Here is an 18,389-nt window from a genome sequence, read left to right on the forward strand (position 1 = left end):
GCATGCACGCACGCTTGCACGCACGCTTGCACGCACGCACGCACGCACGCACGTAAGTACGTATGTATGTATGTATGTATGTATGTATGTATGTATGTATGTATGTATGTATGTATGTATGTATGTATGTATGTATGTATGTATGTATGTATGTATGTATGTATGTATGTAGGTATGTATGTAGGTAGGTAGGTAGGTAGGTAGGTAGGTAGGTAGGTAGGTAGGTAGGTAGGTAGGTAGGTAGGTAGGTATTACACACGAACACGCGCATGCACATCCAAAACGGAAGCTTATAAAGATTATGGATACATAAGAATTAAATTGGTATATGCATATCTTATTCTATGGTGCAGGAAATCGCCTTCGCGGACAAAGGATCTAATTGTGGAATTTCACCAAAGGTTGCCTTGGTGGCATTTCACTATACTTGGTAGGCTATGGGATAAACCATGAACAATTTTTTCCCATACAGAACTAGATATGTCTGTACATTTGTGTGTGTTTGACAGCTGAAGTAAATTTAAACCACAAGAATATGGTAATTAATAGTGCAGACGTGTTCAATTTGATGTAGATTGAAATTTTACATAAAGTATCAACGTGTTGTAGACTGAGTCTAGAGAACAACCTACGAAAAAACTGTATAAAAAACAAAACTAGCTACACCTGTTACATAATTGAATTTGCCTTGAATTGTTTTCCAAGACCATTGGCTGCATTTTAAGTACCTCCATGATAGTCAACTGTTGCTGTCATTTATAAAACCAACACTTTGACTGTCCCCATATAAAGCAAACAGCCATCTTTACAACTGTCAGTCGTATCAAGAGAGCTGTTCGATGGAATAATAGCAGAAACAAGTTTGTTAAAAATTTATTTACTGCACCCATTCAGAGTGATTTACCTGTATGATTTGCATTGAGTGAAATGTAAGAGCCCTCATGGTATTCACGAATATCTAAAACTACCCTTCCTAAAAAAACTAGTTTCTTTGTGCGCTGATGGCGAGTGTAGGTTACGTGATTCTATGTCGACCACCCATTTCTACATTTATCACGTGATCACATTATCAATCTTTGACCGTTGTTCGGGTTCAACTAGTCTGGTCTTTCCATCAGACTTTACTCCTCTCAGTTATCTGTGGAATATCTATATTAGGTGCACATTGATTAATCCAAACTAGTAGATCGCCTTCAGATTTATTTATCGCAACAAGATTTTTTATCAAAAATTAAATGATGTATACGAATTTTGCTTAAATACGATCAAATGGATTGCACATCACAATGTATATTAGGTGCATATTGATTAATCTAGAGGTAAGGTTGCTATGAGATTTATTTATCGCAACAAGATTTTTTATCAAAAATTAAATGATGTATACGAACTTTGCTTATATACGATCAAATGGATTGCACATCGCGTCTCGTCATATGTAGGTCAAGCCCGGTCAGAACGACATATTAACGAGAAAACGCGCCCTCTAAAACTTGCTGAAACGTTTTTGAATGATCAAATGATCATGACAATATCAAAGACATGGGATCTTCGAACGAGATCAGAGTGACGGGATAATGGCATTGCGTATTCGGAATTATGCCAGTGTTGCGGGTCTTCCAACATGGCTCCGCTCTTTCACGAGACCATCGAGAACTAGGTCGAGGTGACTATCGTCAAGACCCCTACATGACCTTTGACACTCATAGCAGCTTCCATCTATACTGCACCGATGCAACCTATGTTTCCAAAGATCACGTTTAAGGTAGAATGCGCCTCGGGGACAGGTATTTAGTGACTCTCAAACTTTTCGAATTCTTTTCTGATCTATCACTTGTGGGGCTCTTGGAGAAAGCAAAATTTTCAGTCTTAGATTTTTCAAAATCGAAAATTGTATTTATCCAAAGCGATAACACAGGGACGGTGGCTATCTTGAATTTCAAATATCAGTACATTTTGTGTAATTTTTTTCTCTAGTACAAAAATTTGCACCATGACCCCTGATTTGTATTCTTGATTTTGAAAGGAATGGCAGAAAGTTTCATTGAGGAAAGTTCGAGCAAAAGTTTAAGTCTTTCACTTTCGAGGTGCATACTACCTTTAAGGCCTGTGTTGGCACCAGATTGTCTCATCAGAAAATTTACCCGCCAGATAACAATTCAAATGGAAAACTAAAGGCTATCACACCTCCACAATCCTCTTACAGACTTGAACAAAGGTGATCCAGGGATCGCGAACAGTGCCTGCTGTGATAAATTAACAAAGAACTAAATATGTCGTGTGGCAAATACTCATTCCCTCTAGACGATCCTTTTGGAAATGATTTGGGTCAAGTAAGTTCTATTTTCAGCCCTACAAGATGTTTGTTGCAGGAATATCTTCCACTTCATGGACACATCCATCGAAGTTTACGAAGCTCCTGTACATATGTATTAGATCTTCGGTCATACTGACTCCCTCGAAGCAAGATGTATGATGTCGTGTTATCAAGAAATAAATGTATGAACACAATTATTTGTTGTATCTTATATTTGCTGACAGATACCTCCAGTCTTACAAAACCGAAGATGTCTAAATCAAAACTTCGCAGCATATTTCATGATCAAAGACACTATGATGATTCCATGAAATCGTTTGCTGGGATATTGTTAAACTATGGCGACAGAGAAGAGTGGACTAATACTGTGTTCCGCCAAGTTGTGTCGACCAAGCTGCCAAGAATACCAGAGGGCGCTCCACTGCGAGTGCTAGGAGTGGGAAGTGGAAATGGTGGGTATGAATGTTTTGAGATATATATATATATATATATATATATATATATATATATATATATATATATATATATATATATATATATATATATATATAATATATATATATATATATATCTTCATCTTCTGGGGAAGATATTAAAGTCTGAGGGTGCTAGGTCAGGAGAGTATGGTGGGTGTTGAACGAGTTTGAAGTCGCAGTCACGCACTGTTTCTATGGCAATGAATGGACTTGTAGGGTGGAGCATTGTCCTGATGGAACAAGACATCTTTTTTCTCAACTTTCCTCTTCGTGTTTTTGGTAGCCTCCCGTAAGTTTAGTATCAGTGGCCAAATACACAGCAAACTTGAAATAAACCAGTCAGTTAGCCATCTGAAGAGTTAAAATAAATGCAAACCAAGCTTCATTGATCTGTCATCGCTCCTTCATAGTTAGGCTCAAAACTCTTCATCCATCCCTCGTATATTCTATCACACTAGCAGAGATGCGATACTGCCTAACCCGTGACAAACGGCTCCTGGCTGCTTATTATAATGTGTTCCAATACATGTCAAATGGACTACCTGCTGATCACAAAGATTAAAGAACGGTATCCAAATATTGACAACACTGCCATTGAACCAATCGCAAGCCACCTAGCCGAGTACAAAACGTTGTTTACCTCTGAGAGGAACAACCTAGAGGGCGTCAGCACCGAATTTAAACAGCAGACTATCGAGGAATTTGAACGCGAGACGGCTCATCGAAAGACAAATATCACTTTATCAGCGCTGTCCATATCTTATACTACCTGCGTGATTGGGAAGAAAGCATTCGTTATCTGTATGATATCTTGGCCGATGGGGGCGTTATGCTTATTGTAATTATCTCTGGTGAGTTTTCTACTTTACAACCACAATGAACACCATGATATAGAGTTAAAACCTATTTCCAAATTGCTCTTAGCTGTCAAAATCAAAAGGTTACTTTCTGCAATTTATACTTCTAATTCCGATTTTTTTGTTTTCAACTCTAATGTGGTGATCAAGCAGCATTGTAGTTTGTCTCAAGAATTGTTTTGAAAGTTAGAATCAAATGTATCGAGCGGATCTGCATGGGGGTCGAAGAAGCCTACAAAATATTCAGCTGAATACATCAACCCCCAAATTAAATTGGCTCTCTATTGGCTGTAGAAAATATAGTTACAGACTGTCGCTTACATAAGATCTGGTGTAGCATGCGTATACTGTATAATTAACACCGGTATGATAATTGTTAGTTAAATGGTCAGGAATAACCGTTTGAACCAATAATCCATAAAATATTTAATACATCACATAACACGATTTCTATGATATTTAATTGTTCAGAGCACGGTGGACACGCAAAAGTTCTCAGGAAAACCTTCCCAGATGGCGACGAGTTCTTTAAAACCATAGATTCCTCGGACCTGTGCAGAGTCTTAGATAAAATGGGTGTGAAATACGAACGCAGCAGGACTCAAGCAAGAGCTATGGTGAAGTGCTATGAAGATGAAACCAAGGAAAGTACCCTGTGGTGGGATTTTGTGACTCATACCATCAACTTCAGACAAACAGCACCTGTAGAGTTACAGAAGTCGGTCAAGAGACTGGCTCTGAGTTCTGAATGTTGCGATACAAGGCAAGATGACGGCAGCCTTCTTTTTAACATTGATTGGGAATCCATCATTGTTTACAAATGAAATTCAAACGCTTTAAATTTCCACCTATGATGGCAAGTACAGCGAATTGAGTCCTTCGTTGCCTCTCAATTGAAAGAAATATTTCACTCCCCACGAGAGCTGTCGTCCCCACGTGGGATGTGTGTAAATACTGTTACAGCAAATGTATACATTGTCTAACCCCTGACTGACTTGACCAACGCATCACGCATACCCGGAACGCGTTAGCTACAGCGATCCGGTCACCTGATTTTAAAGGTTGTTTCTGGCACGACATTATGGCAATCTTGTTATTATTAGTATCTTTATAAGTGGTTAGTTTGTGAATACATGTAAACTTTGCGATGATGGCGTGTCTTCCTCCCATTCATGTAACTTATGCAAGTTTCACAGAGGTATGGCGTTTTGAGGGACATCACGAATGGCCAAGTACAAAGGCTAGTTAAAACTTGTGTTTTCATAAGACAGCCTGTTGTGAAATCTTCTTCTGCTGTATTCTGACATATTATATATTTTTTCCAATGTTTACTTCCCAACATATAACGCAAAAAATAATACAAGCGCTTTGAAAACATGCTTTGCTGCATTTTGAAGCTACGTCATCTGTACATCATTCTGTAAGTGAATTGAATGTTCCTCTTATGACCCATTTCCATGGACAACTTGGAAGTACATGTATGTATGTATGTATGTATGTATGTATGTATGTATGTATGTATGTATGTATGTATGTATGTATGTATGTATGTATGTATGTATGTATGTATGTATGTATGTATGTATGTATGTATGTATGTATGTATGTATGTATGTATGTATGTATGTATGTATGTATGTATGTATGTATGTATTACACACACACGCGCGCAGATGCACATCAAAACGATAGGTAATGATGAATATAAATACATATGAAATAAACCACCATGTATATCGTATTCTATCGTGAAGGAAAACGCATTTGCGTACAAGTAATTTGATTTTAGAATTTCACCAAAGGTTGCCTGGGTGTCATTTCACTATACGTGGTTGGTTATGGCTGAGGCAAACCATAAACAATTTATTTCCTACACAGAACTAGATATGTCTCTACATTTGTGCGTGTTTGACAGTTGATCTAAATTTAAACCACTAGAATATGGTAATTAAAATTGTGCGTGTTCAAAAAATACAATATAAGTTGAAATTTCACAAAAAGTATCGATGTGTTGTACACTTGAGTCTAGACAACAAACTATGAAAAACTGTTTACAACACAAAACTAGCTACAACTGTTCGATTAATGAATTCGCCTGAAATTCTTTTCCAAGCCCGTTGTCTGCCTTTTAAGTAGCTCCATGATAGCCAGCTGTTGCTTTGACAGTCCTCACTATAAGGTAACAGCCATAAACACTTTATGACTGTCAGTCGTTGAAAGACAGCAGTTCGATGGAATAATCTCAGAAAACAAGTTTACGAAAATTTGTTTTCTGCCTCTTTCAGAGTGAATATCAGTATTGATTTGCATTTAGTAAAAAGTAAGAGCCCCCATGGTACTCACGAAATATCAACGACCACACAATTCCCAACACCTAGTTGTTTTGTTTTGTTTTGTTTTGTTTTGTTTTGTTTTGTTTTGTGCATTGGCAGCGAATGTAGGTCACGTGATTCTATATCGCCCGCCCATTTCTACATTTGTCACGTGATTACATTATAAAGCTTTGACCTTTGTCCGGGTTCAGCTGCCAGGTTGGTCCTTCGATCAGACCTACGCTTGTCAGTTATCTGTGGAATAACTGTATTAGGTGCACATTGATTAATTCAGAGGTAAGGTTGCTTTCGGGTTTATTTATAGAAATAAGATTTTTTATAAAAAATGCAATGATGTTTACAAGTTGTGCTTAAATACGATCGAATGGATTGCACATCACGTCACGTCATATATAGGTCAAGCGTGGTCAGAAGGACATATTAACGAGAAATCGCGCTCTCTAAAACTTGCTGCAACATTTATAAATGACTAGTACATGATCGTGACAGTATCAAAGACATGAGATCTTCACATTGAACTACAAAAGAGTGACGGGATGATGACATTGCTTATTCATAATCATGTGAGTGTTGTGCGTCCTCCAACATGGCTCCGATCTCTCAAGAGACCATTGAGAACGAGATCGCAGTGACTATCGTCAAGACCTCTACATGACCTTTGACACACATAATAGACGAAGAAAGCAGCTTCCCTCTATACTGCACAGATGCAGACTATTTTTCCAACAATCACTTTTAAGGTAGAATGCACCTCGGGGACAGCTATTTAGTGACTCTCAAACTTTTCTAAATATTTTCTGATCTATCAATTGTGGGAACTCATTTTGAAGCCCTTGGAGAAAGAAAACTTTAATGTTTTTGCAAATCAAAAATGATATTTTTCTCAATTGCGTTAACACAGGGGTAGCGGCCATTTTGAATTTTTAATATTTTGTTATTTATTTCTGTTGTACAAAATTTGTAAGATGACCCCTTATTTTTATTCTTGATTTTGAAAGAGAATGAGAGAAAGTTTCATTGAGGAAAGTTTTAGCAAAAGTTTAAGTCTTTCACTTTCGAGGTGCATACTACCTTCAACAGCGGTGATTAATGAACGAAGAACTAAATACGTCGTGTGGCAAAAACCCGTTCCCGTTAACCGATCCGTTTGAAGATAATTGGAATCAAGTTAGTTGTATTTTCAGCCCTGAAAGAGATTTTGTTGCAGGAATTTCTTCCACTCCATGGACGTATCCATCGAAGTTTATGAAGCTGCTGTACAGATGTAATAGATCTTCAGCTCATATTAATCCCTCAAAGCAAGATGTATGTAGTGTTACCATGAATAATGTATGAACAAAATTATTTGTCATATTTTGTATTTGCTGACAGATACCCCTCGTCTTACCGAACCGAAGATGTCTAAATCACAACTTCGCAGCATATTTCATGATCACAAGCACTATGAAGATTCCATGAAATTGTTTTATGAGACAGTGTCGAACCACGGCGATCGAGAAGAGTGGACTAATACTGTGTTTCGCCAAGTTGTGTCGACCAAGCTGCCAAGAATACCAGAGGGCGCTCCACTACGAGTGCTAGGAGTGGGAAGTGGAAATGGTGGGTTTGATGTTTGAATTACAATGATTCGGCTAATACATGATACATGATCTTACCATTGCACATAAGCAATCATGCATAATAGGTCGGTATCAAACTGTAGGTGATCGTAAAGATCACGTAATAACAACTGCATGGCGTTTGCCAATTGCAAAACAGCCTATGATGTTACTCCGTAAGACAAAAATATAGGATTGAATTTATTTTAAACTTTTAACGCGCACTACTTTCAGCATCGAGCTCTGTAATTTCCCACAAGGATATCTGTATACTTCGTACTTATATATATATATATATATATATATATATATATATATATATATATATATATACACACACACACACACACACATACATACATACATACATACATACATACATACATACATACATACATACATACATACATACATACATACATACATACATACATACATACATACATACATACATACATACATACATACATACATACATACACTCAATAACAAATCTCGTCCATATTACTGCAAACTTTCTGATATTGCAAGAAAGTGAGTGACTCTGCTCTATTCCATCTAGGGTTACAGCAAACATTTTTTTTTTGCAATGAATAACTATGTTTATTGTTACCTCACAATATTACAGCCTAAATTACTTTGATGTATCTCACAATCATTTGGCACAAAAATGTCCTTTCTTATACTTGATAAAAGCTTCAACCCGTCTGTACATGTCAATCACCTATGGCATGGCAGCAAAGTTATTTAATAACAAACAAATAAACAAATAATTCCCTAGAAGTTGAGGATCTAAAAATGATTTTACCAAACCTTCAAGATATTCTAGATGTAATTATAGCTGCAGATTGTGATTCCTATGGCGTAGAAATAAAATACTGAACAAAATCTCAACATATCAGCTTGATTCGATACGATATTCTATCACACAGGCAGAGATGAGATACTGACTAACCCGTGACAAATGGCTCCTGGCTGCTGCTTTAAGATATTTTAATGTGTTCTAATACAGGTAAAACGGACTACCTCTTGATCACAAAGATTAAAGAACGGTATCCAAATATTGACAACACTGCTATTGAACCAATCGCAAGCCACCTAGACAAGTATAAAGCATTGTTCACTGCTGAGAGAAACAACCTAGAGGGCGTCAGCACCGAATTTAAACAGCAGACTATCGAGGAATTTGAACGCGAGAACGGCTCATCGAATGACAAATATCACTTTATCAGCGCTGTCCATATCTTATACTACCTGCGTGATTGGCAAGAAAGCATTCGTTATCTGTATGATATCTTGGCCGATGGGGGCGTTATGCTTATTGTAATTATCTCTGGTGAGTTTTCTACTTTACAACTATAATGAACACCATGATATAGAGTTAAAACCCATTTGCAAATTGCTGTAAGTTGTCAAAATCAAAAGGTAACTTTCTGCAATTTATACGTCTAAATCGGGTCATTTGTTTGCAGCCTTACTTAAGTGGTCAGGCAGCATCGCAGTTTATCTCAAGAATATTTGTTGGAAAGTTAGAGCCAAATGTATTGAACGGATCTGCATAGGAGTTGAAGGAGGTCACTAAATATTCAGCTGAATAAATCATCCCCAAATTAAATGGTCTCTCTTTGGGGTGTACAGAACAAAGTTACAGACTGTCACTTGCATAAGACCTGGTGTAGTACGCGTATGATGCATATTTAACACTCCTGTGTCAGTTAACGGTTGGAGTTCAGAGGTTATTTCAAAACAGATCGAGATGCATTTATTGAAATAAATTAGTCTAGGTACGAAAACTTTATCCCACGTTCTGACTTCCTACTACATAACAAATTTCATTTAAGTTGTGAATAAGGTCAAATTAACCAATAAACCACACCCAGAGACGGTATACCACGATATACTCGCTCTCGCTCCTGGAACCCGTGAACTCGTCAAATCTCGTGTTTCACGTTGCTGAAATGGCTTATTGCTATCATATCTTATCATAGCAGTATCTGAAAGTCTGAAGTGAAACGTCAAAAGGGAATTTTTCTAAAGGTGAGAGCTGGAGCATGTTCCAACAGTGCCATATCGCGAATATGGCCGCTTTTTTCACGCCTCGACCAATCAGATATAGTCTATCTGATTAATAACGTCTCAGACTAGTTTGCTCTGTCTTAATGTGTAGAGTCACCAGATTCTGCATTAACACAATCACATTAAAAACTGTCAAAACGGCCAGAAATAAGTTCTAACCATTTGAACCATGAAAATTTGTCATGAAATAAAATCACGAAAACTTGAATATTTACTGCATCACATACATGTAACACGATTTCTATGATATTTTAACTTGCTCAGAGCACGGTGGACAAACGAAAGTTCTCAGGAAAACCTTCCCAGAGGGCGAAGAGTTCTTTAAAACCATAGACTCGGCGGACCTGTGCAAAGTATTAGATAAAATGGGTGTGAAATACGAACGCAGCAGGACGCCATCAAGGGCCAAGGTGATCGCGAGCTATGAAGATGAAACAGATGAAAATAACCTGTGGTGGGATTTTCTGACTCATACCATCAACTTCAGACAAACTGCACCTGTGGAGTTACAGAAGTCGGTCAAGGAACTGGCTTTGGGTCCTGAATGTTGCGATCCTAGGCAAGATGACGGTACCCTTCTTTTCAAATTTGATTGGGAAGCTATCATTGTCCACAAATGATCTTCATCTCACTTATTTTGAATGAATTTAATTTATATGTTGTGAATTTTAGATAGATAGATAGATAGATAGATAGATAGATAGATAGACAGAGACAGAGAGATAGAGACACAGACAGAGAGACAGACAGACAGACAGACAGATAGATCAATAGGAGATAGATAGATAGGTAGACAGAGATTGATAGATAAAGAGATAGATAGACAGACAGCGAAATGCGTATGGTAGGTACGTAGGTAGTTAGGTAGGTAGGTAAATATATATAATATATATATATATATATATATATATATATATGTATATATATTTATATATATGTATGTATATATATATATATATATATATATATATATATATATATATATATATATATATATATATATATATATATATATATATATATATACAATTGAAACGATTGCACAATAACTTCAGTTGATTTTGATGAGAGTTACATCTATGTTTGTACCTATTTTACTGTCAATTTCAAAATAGCTTGGACTTACAAGGTGCTTTGGTGATAAGAAAAACGTTTCTGGCGAAAGAAAATGACGCCACCAGCTTTCATTACAAACCCTCTACTTCGACAAAGTTTGCAACAATTGAACACAATACAAAATACACATGATGTGCTGTAGTGATCCCTGCGTGCGCAGTACAGTGACTCGGACTCGGACTCAATCTTATAGCAAACTCGGTGTCCCGGCCCACCACACAAACCGAACACGACACAGGTCTTCCAAAGTTTACAATAAACATTTTATTTAACAAATACACACTAAAGCGTTGTTAGAGACTTCAAAAAATAAAAGAAAAAATATTACAGATCACATTAATTGTCACTCTACTTGACTTGTACGCCTTCCAGTTCTACCTGAAATATAAATCTCTTGTCTCTACTTTGTTGTCGCTGGGGGCGCACGAGTATCGGGTATATCGTTGTACACGTATGTATTATATACTGCATCGTTGCCACGGATCGTTGCTGATGGAGTTGTTGCATGTCAATGTAACAATACTATTCTTTGACAAATACAAGGCTCGTTGACATCACTAAGTTCGACTCCTACATTTAAAGCCACAGTTTCAAAGACGTAATAACTTCATGGCGTAATTAATGGAAGATTTCCTCCGCATCCGCACGTCCAATTCAACTTTTTTTTCCAAAAACTCTCCGGCATGGAGAGTAGTTATGACTTCGTGCAAATACGACATGAATGGGTAACCTCTACATTTCAAATATTCGTGTGAGGGCGTTATTAAAGCTTTCATTAGTAAATATGTTGTGACACGCGTCAAGTCTCTGTATTTACAAACATCAACCTTAGACAAGTTTTATTGGGTACACACACACACACGTCATACTCACACATACATACATACAATACATACACACATACATGGTAGTTTGGCTGCATGTAAACAAAACATGGATTCATCTAAACTTGAAAGTATTTGAGTATGAAAAATTTCTGTAAATACCGGTTTGAATGAGCTGCTAAGCATTGTGATGTTCACACTGACTGACTGAGCTGCCAAACACTTACAATAATAAAGTACGTCCATATTTTAAATTCCACACGTTATCAACTCGAGAATAGAGTAAGCTTATTAATTTCAGAACGAACGCATACATTTTCAAATACAACAAGCCAAATAACATAACATATTTCTGTATCAGTATACAAATAGCTACCTTACTCTTCTAGGAACATACTGCACAGAGCTTGTTGCGCAAATTGGGTGATTATACGTGAACGGTGTCATTTGACAAGATTGTGTGATAGAGATTGAAATATCTTTGGTCTTTGTTTTTGTAAAAGGTCAAAATATCTTGATCTCCCCTTTATAAAGACATCCTTGCATAGGTAGGACAAACGGATGTTGGTAAGTAGCTAGGTCCGTGATGCATGATGTATGTGTGTATGTGTGTATGTGTGTATGTATGTATGTATGTATGTATGTATGTATGTATGTATGTATGTATGTATGTATGTACGTATGTATGTTTGTATGTATGTATGTATGTATGTATGTATGTATGTATGTATGTATGTATGTATGTATGTATGTTTCATGATTTACTAATTTGTTTACTCAGTTGTGTGAATAGCAATATATGTATTTGTCTCTTTTTAAATATGTATGTATCATTCTTTCAGTGTAGATAGCAAGACATATTCACAGTAATAATGACACTCGTGTCTTCGCGTTCATTTCAACTGCAAATGTATGCACTAAAGGTGCACTAAAGGTATTAAATAGACACAAACTTGGGATTATGATGATATTCGAGCCTGGTAATCGCATCTTATTCGGCGACCTTGTTCACGGGCTAACTTTTTCTGTCCTGTACGAGGTCAGGTACAGCTTGACGCCTTTACACACTTTCGTTTTGAGATCGAGCTTCGCGTATGACGTCAATGAGTCATATGAACAGAAGGTGTTGGTGGACGATGGACAGGCGTGTCTTGTGTTCCCGAGGACGTCGACCCGAACGTCAAGCACGACGGTTTTCTCTCCTTCGATGCTTTCTCCTTCTGTAACCCCCGAAGTCAAGATCATTTCTTGAAGTTTCTTTCCTATTTCATTGAGGAAATTCCTCTCGTCCCTGATGCAGGTCTTGCAGTCAGTCATTGCGCATGCGGGCAACTTGCTCCCCTGTCGGTCATAGAAGGCGATCGGCACGAAGCGGTGTGCGATGATGACGCCGTTCTGCATGAGGTCTTGTACGGCCGTGTCTTCCGTCGGAAAGGGTCGTGGAACCTTCTCGGGGCAGCCACACTCCCTCTGTTGCTCGGCTCCGGTCTTGTTGGCCATTCTCGAGGACACACGCACCCCGATTTGCAGATCGGCGCAAGAGACGCTGTACCCCCACTTCGTCAAGGAGTTCTTGAACGCGGTCCTGATGGCGTTGTTCGGGGACTTGTCCGCTATCAGGCTGTGCAGATGATCCTGGCAATTGCCGCAAATATCGTGTTCGCTGTGCAGTTCCAACATGATCGCGTGGATTTCGAAAGCCGCCGGGCTGATTTGGTAGTCTCGCAGAAGCTCAGCCGGCAGATCCGGATTCATTCGCAACATCTCCAAGACCCATTGCTCGGCGTGGTAGAAACTTTTCAGTTGCTCACCGCCCACCATGAAGAAGGACAACCCCGAGTCACTGAATCTCCCTGCGTAGCACTTAGCTTTGAAGACATCTGCAGATTCTCGGAAATCAGTTCTGGGCAACTGTTTGATGTAATCCTTGATCGCCTTCTTCAAGTACCAACTGTCGTCTACCGCCATGGACTTAAAGCTGTCGGTTAGAAAGTTCCCCTCAAACCCGTTCTCGAAATCCGTTACGTTTTCTTCGTAAATGATCGGTTCATCTTCGCGTTCCTCGCTCGCGAGGTCATCTTGGTCATCCCCGGATTTGTCTTCCTCGTCATTCATCATGCTCCTTGTCATGCGTTTCTTCATCCTTTCGATTCGGGTGGACAGCGCCCTCTCGCGGCCGATAAAATAAATCTCTGGGTCGTCTGCTATGTCTCGAGTTTCCACCGACTCCTGCCTGCTGCAGAAGACGGCTTCCTTGCAGTTCTTCCCGAGGTTTGGCTCCGATTTAACGGCAAGCTTAACGTGTCGGCCGCCGTTCGGCTTAACCGTGATAGGCGCGCACAGGTACACGAACTGGGAGTCGTTCCGATCGGTGGCTTTCTTTTCAGCGATAATCCCCAGTGCAGCAACGCACAAATTTCCATCGCCCTTCTCTTTCGAATCCAAGGAATCGTCGATCTTGTACCGGGCTTTAATACACGTTTCCTGGAGAACTTCGTGTATGTGCCGCCGCGAGTAGAACCGTTTATCACCTTTCATATATGTGTAGTTGTTCAGATAGGCATCCATGCTGCAGTCCTCGGCTCTGTAGTACAGTCCGTTCAGGTTCCCGTTCCAAATAAGGATCGGCTTCTCTATGGTAACGACGCGCATGTTGCGGCCGGATTCGTGTCCCCCAGCCGGGTGCTGGGGGTTCACAGTCATAATGATATCCGAGGATATAGACGCTTGTCGCAACATCACGACAGTTTGGCAAAAATATTAAAGTCTTCTGAGTCTTGAAGGGGGAATCCCGCACTTCTGGAATGTAGAAAGCAAACAGACTGTGATTAAAAAAAATTGCTAAAGGGACCTCGTCATATTTCTGTGAAAGTTAAGTTCATTTGCAAAAGGAAAACGAAAATAAGTTCAGCTATCGCGCAAACATTGCTAGCAAAATGAACTGATTTCACTTGTAATTTCTCAGCCTGTTACTTCTGCGCCCAAAATCATGATATGATATGTGTGATGTGGCCACGAAATGAACACCATGCGTTTGCCAGCCCTCTGGCGGAGAAATGGTGACATGTGACTGACAGTGTGCTTTATTCACGGACATCTTTCTACAGTATAACATGGGTAATTGGTTTGTAACTTTGGCGTTCTGTATAAATTCCCAAAAAATCGTGGTTCGCCCGGTTTTTTTTAATGAAAATGCCTACACATTGTCTGCCATAAATGTCATTGTCTGCCGAGAATTATTGTTACTTCGTAGTCTTTGTCTCGTAAAAAAAGTTTCACCGGGTAAGATTCTTGCGTTGACCCATCATGCCCACCCTCTCTGTTCCTCCCCCAATGTTGGCCTGTCTGAACCCCCGGTCCGTTGCTATACCTGTTATCTACCTCATATTCCGCCTCCCTATCTCTGTCTGCCTTTGTCTCTGTCTCAGCATCTGTCTGTCTGTCTGTCTGTCTGTCTCTCTCTCTCTCTCTGTCTGTCTGTCTGTCTGTCTGTCTGTCTGTCTGTCTGTCTCTCTCTCTCTCTCTCTCTCTCTCTCTCTCTCTCTCTCTCTTCTCTCCTCTCTCCTCTCTCTCTCTCTCTCTCTCTCTCTCTCTTTCTCATAAATAAATCGTTTCCAGTAATCGTTTTGACCTGACAACCACGACCTCTTTCGACGTCAATTGTTGTATGGAAAAGTACAATCGGTCTGTGGGGTGGGATAGAGATGATATTACTATGTAAACAAGGTCTTTCACGGGTCAGAAGTCGTTAAATCGTCAAAGAACAGCGCCCCCAGGCAAAGATCATGTCAAACATCGCAACTTTTCTTTTTATGCCTTTTAAACATAACTTTTTTGAAAACATTCCGATCGATTTTTCGTAGTTTTAACTGTGACTAATCTGTGCTACCAGATACGACCGACCAAAGAATTAGACAGGCTCGTATACTGTGCGTGTAAACAAAGAAATCGACCGAGGGACAGAAGTGTATTGAAATCTGCCGGCTTTAAAACATGTCACGACATGAATTTGACAAGGTTTTCAACGCATAGCTGAGCCCACTCACGGCCTACCATGGTAAAACACTATGTGTGTCAACAGAAATACGTCCTTGGGTAAACGTCAGCTTTGAAACTATTGTCGCGCTCTCTTCTAGCGACCGAACGATGACACAACAGCACTGACTAACACAATATCTGGTCTGATCATTGGGCATCATGAACTGATGACGATGTTCAAGTTAACCACCTTACGTACATTTGGGTAAAGACACCAGACAAAGCAATTACAATTAAACAAAGCGTCTTAATTGCGTGTAATTCTTGTGATTTTGCCCTTGGTGGAAAGTCATAGGCCAAGAAAAAATATCGGAGTGAATTTGTTGGTGTAGAGGATGTTTAGTAAAGCCCACAAAACAGTCTCCGAGGATGAGGCTGGAGTGTACACACGAAGAGTGACCATCAGAGATTTGCAAAGTCTTTACGGGGATTCACCAGCTATTGACGTGACTGGCTTTGGCACACGGAGAAATTTAGACTTGGCACAAGGCCAGACCGTGTCAACTGTACAGCAAAAGGGTATCGAAGACTGGGCGACTTTGACAGCTAGCGAAAAGTCGCTGGCGTTTTGGTACTGACAAGCTTAGGGCCTGAACAAAGCAAACAACAAACTTCATTTTTAATATGTACGCCAAACGTACGATAGAGTCCTTTCACAAGTATTAACCCGTTGGGGAAACCTCTGTGCGATTCAGTTGGATTTCGATCAAGCCAGTAGTCACGACACTCTAGACACGTACCGCATATCCAAGAGGCTGCTTTTAATACAGAGGTGGGCGAAAAGCCTTTGTGCATAGCCACTCACCTGTGTTTCAACCACGACCCTATTCCTCTGTCGCGTTGTGTCGCCCAGAAAGACGGTGAAGTGCTCAGGACGTCCCAGTTTTCTGCGCGTCAGTCCATGACATGATTACCGAACGAAGACGCTGGCTTTTAATTGCAGCGGTGATCATTCGATGACGTTAAAACGTTGTAAAAACAGACAGGTCGCTGTGTGCCCTTCCCACGCTAGCGCCTATATACTATGGGCCCACTTGTATGCACAGGACTTTGATGGCATACAGGTATTTAGACAATGCTGCGCCCAGTGACCCTGCCTGCCCGTTAGCTTAACTCGCAGCTTGCCAGCCTTTGTCATCATTGTGCGGTTGCCCGGAGACATTTGTACGCTGGTCGGAAAATGAATCGTTTGGACTGCGTGTTTGTCAAAATGTATGCAAACTTGTTCACTCCGAAAACTATCTATGTAAATGTTATCGCTTCGTTTGTTCATGATGTCGAGGCTCTGTTGGCATGGGTCAGAGTACACTACTGGGTGTCGGTATGGGGAGATAGCCAATTATAATGACATGGCATAAACTCGAAGAACAGAAGTGAGCAGACTTGTGGAAATAAAACAGATAAACACCATTTAGTTAGATACAGTAGTCAGTATAATGTCTTAACACAGTCCCTGGCGGAGCGACTGTGGTCTTATAGGCTGCGTCGCATAACTAGAGTTGGACCAATAGAATCTCCCGATGTTGAGTTGTGGGTGGAGCATGAATAACCAATGAAGGTAGAAGTTTGAGCGCTGTGAATTTTCCCACCAAAATTTAAATGCAACATTTTGCCAATTTTTTTGAACTTTTATGAATTTGTTTGGTTTTTTTTGATAATTTTGGACCAAATGAACATCATATTTCATTGACTACGTTTTATCAAAATTTTGGTAAAAACTTGGAAAAAAATTTGACTAGGGTATATTTTTATAAAGGTGGCCAAAATTGACTTTGGCGCTCAGAGGGTTAACAACCTTGAGCTAATTGCAAATCATACGTATTGCCAACATGGATAATGTCCACCCCTCCCACTTAGGCGATAGCTCTGAATAAGTGCTACCCAGTGACATTGTCGCTCTTACTGTATAATTATATGTACGTCCACTATTTCGTTTGTTTGTTGTGATTTTATTTTCTCGATACAGAAAATTCTTCGTCTGGCATCGTCAGTTGATGCTGTCACCACAAACACGCGATAATCTGAGACAAACTGTGAAACTGGAATTTGCGAAAATGTGTAAGCGGAGACACCTGTAGTCTATTCCGCTCTGCGTCTATGCGCCCTATAGACGTGTGTAAATATGCTTGAGAAGTTCTCAGGCATATGTATAAAGGGCGCACAGAGCGGAATAGATCACAGGTGACCGTTGATTGGATTAGCTTCTGTCAAATAAAGTCACCGCCTTTTATTTTCAAATCACAAACGACACGCAATTTTGATAATCGTTCGATCTTATATTACCATCGGAGCAACACTGCAAAATCGGATGGGCACGGCCGGTCTCATGAATGTGTAAAACGTACACTTCTTTCTACACACGCAATTTTGGGGAATTCCCTTTCAAGTACTTGGATCGTCACACATTGCCCATTAGGGGTCTCCAAAATAGACGTTATTATGATCGCCAACCTATTCCTGTTGTTCTTTAGGGTACTTGTAGTCTTTGACCTTGAAGTTGTCGAGCTCGGGGTGCATCTTACTGAAGCAATATTAAGCAACGGCTCAGATTATGGAGGATACGATAAAAATGGCCGTTTTATCATCAGCCGCAGAAATATAATTTTTTTGTCTTAAATCAATGCAGTTTATCCTAAATTCAAGGGAAAGCGACACGGGCCATGCATTACTTTTTATGCGCATTTAGCTGGGACGAAAGGGGTTCAAAAAGAGACAAAGTGTAAAATGAATACACTTATAGGTCGTTGATACGGGATT

The 18,389-nt window shown here is 39.6% G+C and overlaps 2 protein-coding genes across 2 annotated transcripts; one reads left to right on the top strand and one right to left on the bottom strand.

Moving 5' to 3' along the window:
- Positions 1-6,171: 6,171 nt before the first annotated feature.
- Positions 6,172-10,520, top strand: LOC139147987 (histamine N-methyltransferase-like). The gene is made up of 4 exons (XM_070719245.1): positions 6,172-6,256; positions 7,352-7,579; positions 8,591-8,914; positions 9,919-10,520. The coding sequence occupies exons 2-4, from the start codon at positions 7,378-7,380 to the stop codon at positions 10,272-10,274; spliced, it is 882 nt and encodes a 293-aa protein (XP_070575346.1). The 5' UTR covers positions 6,172-6,256; positions 7,352-7,377; the 3' UTR covers positions 10,275-10,520.
- A 491-nt stretch (positions 10,521-11,011) lies between these two features.
- LOC139119286 (uncharacterized) lies at positions 11,012-16,850 on the bottom strand. Its single transcript, XM_070683027.1, has 2 exons — positions 16,438-16,850; positions 11,012-14,393 (listed from the first exon to the last, which is right to left on the bottom strand). Exon 2 carries the CDS (start codon positions 14,331-14,333, stop codon positions 12,603-12,605), a length of 1,731 nt encoding a protein of 576 aa, XP_070539128.1. The 5' UTR covers positions 14,334-14,393; positions 16,438-16,850; the 3' UTR covers positions 11,012-12,602.
- Positions 16,851-18,389: the final 1,539 nt, after the last annotated feature.

This window comes from Ptychodera flava, chromosome 2 (assembly GCF_041260155.1).
Source record: "Ptychodera flava strain L36383 chromosome 2, AS_Pfla_20210202, whole genome shotgun sequence".
Taxonomy (NCBI): Eukaryota; Metazoa; Hemichordata; class Enteropneusta; family Ptychoderidae; genus Ptychodera; species Ptychodera flava.